Raw genomic sequence first — 10000 nt, forward strand, 5'->3', positions numbered from 1 at the left:
ATATCATAATCATTTGTGTGTGTGTGTGTGTGTGTGTGTGTGTGTGTATTGTACAATTCAGAATGACAAAGCCAAAATTCAGGCCTTGCCCTGCTTGCCAGGTCAAGAACCAGGTCAGCAGGAAGTGCTGCAGTGCCTGCTACGCAAGCCTCAGCAATTGTAAGAAGATGGAGGCCCTCAAAGACAGGCTGGATAATGAGTGGGGGCAGGGGGTCTGGAAAAACCGCAATGCAGCAAGAGTGGTTTCTTCTGCCCAAGTTGCGGTAAGTTAAAATACTTATACTTCATGTATTGGATGGTTGTCAATATGAGTCTCAAAGCACATTAACATCAATACTATCCTACTGTCAGCTATCAACATTATCATTTCTTACTGCGTAGAACAATCCAGCGTGAATCAACCCATATTTCTGTTGCTTGAGATTCACAGAGTGCTGTCGGTAAGAATAGGTATGAAGAAAATTGACATAGACCGAATTTGCGAAGTGGCAGCTGACTATAACTGAAAGGAGCACAGAAAACTGATACTTTCCTTGGCTTCATTACTCAGTGTTAACTGCCATTTTGCTATTCTGTTTTTGTTGTATCAAATTTTCTCATTCCTCTACCTAATAACCGCACTCACTGATTTCGAGGAACAGGGATATGGGTTGATTTACACAGGAGTTTTCCTTTAAGGTTGGTCGAAGATGCTGTCATGTTGTGACTGAACATACAATTTTATAAAAGTTACCTTTCACTGACATGTTTATGCGTGCATCCCACAGACCTTGACTTAATCTAAAGCTGGCACACATACCATTAACGGGATGACATTTGGATGGATGTAAACTTCGTCCAAAATCACTCATGTTCCCTCAATTTACTTATCAGCGCACAGATACATGTATCATAGACTTTACATGTGCACAAATAATGTGATTATTTCCAATAATCAGAATAAGGACTTAATCGCATTATGATGTTTACATGTCAAGAGCAAAGCACTTCACTCCTGTTTACATGCAATTTCCAAATTCTTATTATTCGCTAAGAATTATGGTTAACTTTTTAATGCTGTACTCACATACCCCACTAAACAGGATAAATTATGGACTCAGAAAGAGCACAGGTGCGTTACTATCCGCTGTTTTAATTTATTTTACATCTAATCCAAAACACTTCCCCACCATCGTTTCTGATATGCGTATTATTAACAGGTGCGTGTCACGTCATTCATGTACATCACACACACATGCGCACTTTGGTCAGAGCAGCAATACTGCGATTAAGGTGTTTACATGCCTGTATATTTCGATTCAAATCGACATACGCCACCTACGTTAATGCAATTATTCTTGCTGCGATTATGAACTTACTCACATTATTTAGATCGAAGTATTGCGTTTACATGAGGTTAAGTTTAATCGCAATATTGTCAAAATCTCACTATAATCGCATTAAGAGGGTCCATGTAACACTGTCTATCCTATGCAACTGGCGAGCTTTCTAATAGTGGTGACCAAATGTTTTCTTGTAAATAAATGGTTTACAAAAAAAACTTAAGAGTTTGCACCAATGTCAGCCTACTTATTTTTTCTTTTTACTTCAACAATTTATTTAATTTCTAGTAAAATTGCACTGCTAAGGACCATTCATAACTCTGTTAAGAAACATCCAAAACTAGAGATAATACCTCTGTCTTGACACTGGGAGGCTGTGTAGAATATACATGTTTTATTTTATTTATTTTTTTTGTCTTTAATCAGATAAGATAGTTGAGAGTGACAGATACGAGTGGGAGAGAGAATTGGGGTGCGATCTGGATCTGACCACTGGTCAGGACTCGAACTCAGGTCACCACGGTACGGTGCTGGTACTCCAGCCAGTTGTATGATGACCAGGGCCTAGGACTACCTTTCTTAACAGAGCATTCGAAAAGAGAAAGACATTGGTATCAATGTTGACAAAATCTTTTCCAGTTTCTGATTAAATTTCTATTCCCACTCACAATATGGTAAAATATTAAATGAACTGCATTTATATAGCGTTTTTTCCACTCCTTCGAGCATCACCCACACACTCATACACTTGGTGGCTGCCATGCAAGGTGCCAACCTGCACACTAATTACCAGTTACTAGTCACTGACTGACACTTTGTTAATAATAATTTCAGTACTTTTTTTTCATTTCAGGTGCAGAAACTTGCTGCTTTGGGCTATATGCCCATTTTATTTATGGGCAGAAAAAAAAACAATTCGTTGAGAGCAGATATATGTGCTGGAATGCCACTAACTGAGGGCACACGACCTTTTGTTGATGCCATGAAGAAGGCTTATGAGTATTTACTTATAAAGCAAGGTTAGGGTTATGCAGAACTCATTACTTTTTAAATTATATTTTATAATGTTTCTCTTTGATGTATACAGATTAAAATTAATGTCAACTTGTTACCTCCTTAACAGGACCTCAGATGTCTCAGCCACAGACCCGGTCTGACCAGCAGATCCAGACCCAGCCTGACCAGCAGATCCAGATCCAGACCCAGCCTGAGCAGCAGATCCAGACCCAGCCTGAGCAGCAGATCCAGACCCAGCCTGAGCAGCAGATCCAGACCCATCCTGAGCAGCAGATCCAGACCCATCCTGAGCAGCAGATCCAGACCCAGCCTGAGCAGCAGATCCAGACCCAGCCTGAGCAGCAGATCCAGACCCAGCCTGAGCAGCAGATCCAGACCCAGCCTGAGCAGCAGATCCAGACCCAGCCTGAGCAGCAGATCCAGACCCAGCCTGAGCAGCAGATCCAGACCCATCCTGAGCAGCAGATCCAGACCCATCCTGAGCAGCAGATCCAGACCCAGCCTGAGCAGCAGATCCAGACCCATCCTGAGCAGCAGATCCAGACCCATCCTGAGCAGCAGATCCAGACCCATCCTGAGCAGCAGATCCAGACCCAGCCTGACCAGCAGATCCAGACCCAGCCTGACCAGCAGATCCACTCTAAAGCTCACCAGATTGATGATGGTGCCATCCTCAACCTCTACTTTTTGCCCTCTCCACCTCATCCCCAGACTCACCCTGAAGCTCAGCAGCTCCAGATTAAGGCTGAAGTCCATACTCAACCCCAGCCCCATCCTCAGCATGAATCTATCCTACCAAAGCCCCGCAAAAGAAAACAGGGTAAGGTGAATTTTCTTTGCAGCCATTCTCTATATTTATGCAGAATTAATTACATTTAAGTTTAGTTAGGTTAATGTTAATTTCAACAACAGAGACCCAACCCCCAGAGTCTCCGGTCCACCATCAGCCCCAGATACAGGTCCAGCCCCAGCCCCAGCAAATTCAGCTGCTGACTGCCAAGCCAAACCCAAAAAAAATAAAAAAGGGTAAAGTAAACTTTCTTGCAGCCAATCTCTTTTGCAGAATTCATTACGGTTTAAATAAACACAATGTACTTTCTGATGTAAAACTAGTGAACAGAGCTTTATTGGCACTGCTAGAAAATTCCAATTGGTGTTTGATGACATTACAGTAAGCAATTCCATGCTGTAAAGGTAAAGTGAACTTTCTTATTGGCCAATTTATAATTTATTTATTTATATTTTTGTAATTAGGGAAATACTGTTGTCCTCAGATTAATTAGTTCTCTTTGATTTAGATAATTTTGATACAACAGTTAGGTCAAGTCAAATTATCTGTTATATTCTGATTGGTCGAGAAATGTTCAGTCATGCTATTTGACTAAAGATGTCTTTGGATTTCCTCACTGACTTTTTGCACTGGTGTTATACATCACTCCGCATTTTGCATTGAATTGACCTACACCAATGTTCCATTAGTGCGAAGATAACAGATTTATCAAACTCCTGCCTCTTGGCTATTGCCGTACCGTGTGGTTATCCAACCAACCTCTCTCTTACTTGTGCTATATTGTTTTAGTATTTTACAATGGCCAGTGTGATACACATCTGCCTTTCGCACATCTGTGAAAAAGAACACGCATACAGTACACACACATTATAAGAATCGGACCTGGGTTCCCAGATGCACTGCACATTGATGGTGCTGGCACTGTAACCTGTTTTAACCCAGCACAAGTTCTGTGATTAATGGTGATTCCATATTCTGTGAAACCCTGCTTAGTATAAGTTATGGGTTCTAGTATAAGTTATGGGTTCATATAAATACACAAGGCCTTAGATCAAATGCAATACTTCTATTTATTGATTACCATTTGTTTGTCAACAAAACCTTTTTGCCGGTGTCGTTTCAGGGTGCCGAAAATGCAGCAAGCAAAAAGTGTGGCAATACGACACTATCATTGACAAAAGAATGACAGAGGTGAGATGTAGAACCATATTTCTTATTAATGTCTCTGATATCCTCCTCATTGTACAATATTACTTTATAGCCTACCTACTGATGTTTAGCTCACGTCACCGACCAGTGCATATAGCCAAGCATGAATGTCATTACTGTCAGTATGGTTTTGTGAAATGGTAACAGTAACTACATAAATATAATTAAGTGTGTGTGTGTGTGTTTCTGCAGGATAAGGCTGAAGTAAAGGTACGCTGGTTGCCTTGTTCTCAGTGGTAAGTATTGGCTTATAGTATGTATCCATTCATACTTGACTATAATGTTTCCTGTCAGGCCTTTGTTTTTTGGTAGTGTTGTTTTAGGATGATAGTGTAGTATCTACACACATTGGCCGCAAACGGTGGCTGCAAACTGGCTACATACAGTCTTGTTTGAAAGTCTTCCTTTGTAAAGCCTGTCCCCTGAACAGTAACACTATGTAACAACAACATGATGCGTACTTGGGTAGCAATGTGTATTGTCCGTTGTGACATGACACAATGATGCATGTAATAACATGGGTGTCAATGAAAGCGATGCATGTTAAGGCTGCACTGAAAGTGCACGCATGATCTTGCTTTCACAGCATACTTGCATTGACTATAAATTGGCTCTTAAAGTCTGCATGAAATCAAAATGGACTATATTTATTTTGGTTAGCAGATATTGCTATTTTTGTGTTGAACAATTAGTCCTTGTAAGTCACTCCAAAAAAAAAAAAAAATGTGTTTGCCTTTGTAATCTTGAATCCAAATCTGAGAATGCTCCTCCCCTCTAAAATGACGTGCCCTCTCTGATAACGTCAGATTTACAGCTTGGGCATGAGCCTGACATCCGTAATCACTCCCCTCCAACTGTCACTTTACTACATCTAATCAGTTTAAAGTAGAAAAAACAAGCCACAACCTCTATTTTCCTTATTCAGTATTCTATTTCTCTAGGAACTACATAAAAATATGGAAGTAAAATCAGTCTCAAACTTGCGCTCCCTGCTAACTTTAATGTCGACTGTATATTTGAAGTCCATGTAAAGAAATTGCAAAGGGAATTACCAATTAAAAGAAATTAGAAACAGACTTAGTGAAAATGTACAGTATAAGCTGTGAATGTTGTATTCATTGTGTACAGTTATTCTCCTGATCTAATGTGAGATGTGCACTACTTAATTACAGTGGCAAAGCCTGGGAGGACACATGGGAGCCGGCCAGCCAGTTCCCTTCCTGAGCTTAGTGACCTGAAGTTTAAAAGAATATTTCAGAAGAATTATACACATACATGCATAGGTATGTTTCAATTAAATTTCCCCTCATTTTTTACAGTTTCTTCCTTCTGAAATCATTATTCATGCTCAAAATACATTTATAGAGAGAACTAATAATATTCTTTATACATTAAATTCATATGCAGTGTTCTATAGCATTTCTAATTGTTCATATGTATTGAAATGTATTGATTATTGTTAAACTTTTTACCTCTGACCTGTCATTGCACTGAGCACGCCATAAACCACAAACCTGATAACATTTGACACTTCAATTAGGACATTCAGTATACACATGCAATTTGCTGATTTTAGTGTGTGTTCAAATTTTTTATTGTTAACTTTGTTCTTATTTGTTGTTTGCCTTTACTGTCTTTCAGATGGCACTAAATATGTCTCAAACTCAATTTGTTGGATTTGTGCAATGAAAAGTAAAGATGTTCTATTTATGACTTTGGTTCTAATAAAACACTGTTCATTACTCCTTGAAAAATTGGCTATTTTCGCTTTTGTCAGTAAATGGACTCAGTAAATTCCTGCTTGTTAACAAAGTTAAGGTCTCTTTTAAAATTATCCATCGCTGTTATCCTGTTAAATCTTTTTAAGTTAAATTAAGAAAAGATATTGATGTGAAATGTACTTTCTCTTTAACACACATCCACACATCTTTTGTGTAACACCTAGCATATGGGTACTGTATCTCTTCATTTTGTACGCTGCACTGTTCTACTTGATTAAAAAAAAAAAAAAATATATATATATATATAGAAATTTCTCACGAATTAAACACACAATTTGTGCTTCCATTTCAAAATAGATAAATATTTTTTCACTGTATCGAAGTTAGTGTCACCATGTTGACAAATACTAAACTCACTACTGAACCATTTTAAAATTTGTTTTACCACACTCAGTGCTCTTAGATAAAACTTCAGCCTCATGTGTATTCTACTCTTTTGCGTCTTGGATGTTCACCCACATGATGTATAATCTTGGATTAGGCTACTTTCTTTACAGATCCTGATGATATTCCTTTTTAAAAAATGCAACATTAACCACAGCACAGTGATCTAATTCCTTATCACAGAGACTGACCCAATGGTTTGATGTTAACCGTGTCAATTTCTGTTTTATTGTCTGTCTGTCTTTCATTCTCTCTATCTCTGTCTCTCTCACACACACACACAGAACTGCGGTCGCTGTTGCCCTCGTACTGTACTGGAACAGTTTTGCCATTCTGAATGTCATGAGGAAAAGAGTCTGCCTGCAGAGGAAAATTACACACTCCAGCCTGGAAGCAAATCACACTGGTATGCCCTACACACACAATACTACAGCTAAGTCAGTAGAATTTGGTGCAACTAACATACACTGTCAAACAAGTGTTACAGAAACTGCTGTTTTTATGCATTTATGTGTTATTATGACGTGGTCATATGCAGTGTTAAGTGACTGTCTGTATGAAGAAATCATACTGTATAATGTTAATGTAATTCAATATTACCGGTAAAATAACCACTTGTGCCACAAAATGTTGTATGACAAAGTTCAGCTTTTGAGCCCAGCCTATTGTATATGTGATCAGGGGATTGTAGTTCATGCCATTTTGTCTATGCTGTATACTTACATTTTGCATAGACAAGAAAAGCTCTTTGTTTAACCGCGTTCATTATGCAGTACAGGCTCAATGGGCCTGTACTTTTGACCAGATCTTCTTCAAAGTAACATAAGAACTAATGAGCTTTCATTTGTCAGACAATGTAAGGAGATTGTTGTCATTTTAGTACAAATTATTGAATCTCATATTTCTTTATGATTTCCAGGTTTTCAGATATTATTAAGCTACTTATCAGATGCTGTGAACGGAGTGATAAGGAAGACCCAGCCTATGGACAGCTCCTGAGAATAAAATGAGTGTCCATCATTTTATCTACCAAATGGATCTCCTATGCATTGTACTTACATCTTTCATGTGAACTCTTGAGCATGTCCATGTTCTCTGTGACCAGATGACATACCCATCTTTTAATTATATTGACTGTTGTGTGCCGTGAATAAAATATTCATAACACTAATAACAAATCCATATTTTCAGTGTCTTGATACATTGATGTGTATTGTGCTGAAATAAGTGCAATGACAATGTTCCTAATAGTTTACTATTCTCTTCTTAAAAAGTTTACTTGATACATTGTGTGTTGTCCTGAAATATGTCCAGTTTAGAACATTTGGCCTTCTGTGGCAGCAGAGATCCTTGGAAAAATACTATTTTGGGTATGCACATGCCTTAACCCCTTCAGACATGCATCCACTAAAATGGACATCACATGATGTTTTGTTTAAACCAATATTTTTTTTTTCATAATATGAGCAATGCCTGGTCACTGATTGGTCCTCGATCACAATGAGGATATGACTCCTAACTTAATCTGATTGAGCTACAGGCATAACAAAAGAGAGACATGACTAACCAACTAGACAGGAAGAGGAAGAAGTCCACATTTAATTTTTTTATACAATATGCAGATTTAAGTTTATGATAGCCTCGTCAATTTTTACTAAATTAGGAAATATATATCAAATGATAATATTCAAAGTTATTATGAAGATCTTTCAGAGTTGCAGAACACGGGTTTTTGTTTTTTTTGCTTTGGACATGAGGTCTTGAAAGCACCTCATGAATTACTTGTATAACAGGTTGAGACATTATTGGAAGCATTTCAAAGCTAAATACTGAACTACACATTCAAATGTTAATGTTTTATGAACAATTCTGAATTATTATGGAAATTAATATTAATATGATTTAATTTATGTCATTAAAGGGACAATAGCCTGTCAATCAACTTCAATATTGCACAATATTTGTCACGCTGAACAACAATTTTTACTGTATTTGCATAATTGTAAGGGATAGGTGTAGACGTTAATAAAACACAATCTAACAGGCAGCAAATTAAATTGTTGCTACCGAAAAACGTAAGGCATCTGGACAAGAACGTGTGACGTCGCTGCTCAGCTGGGATCTCATTGGCTGTGATTTTCTCTTGTCACCCGCAGTGGTTGGACTATCTTTTAACTCAAATTAAACAGCGCATCATGTTACAAAAGCAGGTTTTGCTGATATTATCAAATTAGTAATATATTAATTTAACAATGAAGTGTTTCTATGTTGAGAGAAATCATCACTCCTTTAGCGAGATCCTAACCCTAAGCATAACTTCAATGAACTACAAATAAAAGCGCCAGATCTTCCCGTTCCATAGATAGAATGAAAGAGACTTATGGGTAATGTAGTTTAAAACTTTTTTATTAATGAAATTAAAGAAATAATATCTCTAATGGAAAACTGGATATCTAAATATGTTCATTGTGTAAACCTCTATGATATGTTTAAGCAGGCTGGAATTTGATATTTTACAGTGAGCAATGCCTTTAAAAATGCCTTTATGCCACCTTTCCCTATATTTCTGAAAACTGTGCCCAACATTATGTAATCAACATAGCATAAGTAGTAATCCTGCCGATTTTCTCTTTGATACATTAGTTGGACTCTGATTTATAGCAATTTCAAATGTGCAGTTTTTGGCGCTTCCAGGGGGTGCTACTCGGCCCCTGGGGGTAGAAGAGCAGTAAAACCTACATATATGTATTCCCTTCATCATGGGCAACAAACTGTGTTGAGTCATATTTATATCTGACAGTTTTCACAGTCCACCCTATTCTATTCTTATGTCATGCCTCATATAGCTTTCGACAGGACATTGTGAGGTCATTTGGTGAAACATGGAAAAAATAGAAAGATATGCTTTAATAACCACAATAACAACAACTACAACAATATATTATTTCTTTGATTTATTTTAAACACCAATATAATGCTGAACCTGCAACAACTTGTCATTATTTATTCCACACTGGTAAGCATTAATCAAGGACAATTTATACACATTGTGACTTCACTATTACACAAGGACAAATACATGCAGTACTAAGAATCACAATATAAAAAATAAAATAAAAAAAATTCTGATTAGCAAATGTAAAAATGTCCATTTCACCCCCTTATCCTTCTCCTCATGTGCTGGACATCAGTAATGTGCATGCTCTTGGTTTTAATGCAGTACAAAAATCACGTTGATCATTCCTGGTACATTGTCATTTCCAGGGGATGCTACAGAGTCTGTGAACGTGTAAGCTGTAATTTCACTTTTCTCACATATTTTGGGTGATACATAGATTTTACATGCTAGATTTTACCTGTCTATGATGTATGAAAGTTAATAATGTTAACCCTAGGCCTAAATGTCACAAAGGCCATGGTAGTTACATTCATTATTATAAACAAATATCAGCATGTGACATATATTGACATGGGGGATAAAACAAAGACCTCTAGTG

General features: G+C 37.5%; 2 protein-coding genes across 2 annotated transcripts in view; one reads left to right on the top strand and one right to left on the bottom strand.

Annotated features, from left to right (window-relative positions):
• Positions 1-62: 62 nt before the first annotated feature.
• On the top strand, positions 63-5576 carry LOC306868613 (uncharacterized protein; the record flags this gene model as incomplete). The annotated part of the gene is made up of 6 exons (XM_079414873.1): positions 63-263; positions 2176-2341; positions 2446-3159; positions 3252-3365; positions 4253-4320; positions 5511-5576. 6 exons carry the CDS (start codon positions 63-65, stop codon positions 5574-5576), a joined length of 1329 nt encoding a protein of 442 aa, XP_079270999.1.
• A 3888-nt stretch (positions 5577-9464) lies between these two features.
• LOC306868615 (uncharacterized protein) overlaps positions 9465-10000 on the bottom strand; it is a 10511-nt gene continuing 9975 nt past the window's right edge. The window contains exon 14 of the mRNA XM_079414875.1: positions 9465-10000. This exon is cut by the window's right edge and continues 1669 nt beyond it. The gene's annotated coding sequence lies outside the window, so the exon portion shown is untranslated.

This window comes from Barbus barbus (genome assembly GCF_936440315.1).
Source record: "Barbus barbus genome assembly, contig: scaffold_87, whole genome shotgun sequence".
NCBI classification, from domain to species: domain Eukaryota; kingdom Metazoa; phylum Chordata; class Actinopteri; order Cypriniformes; family Cyprinidae; genus Barbus; species Barbus barbus.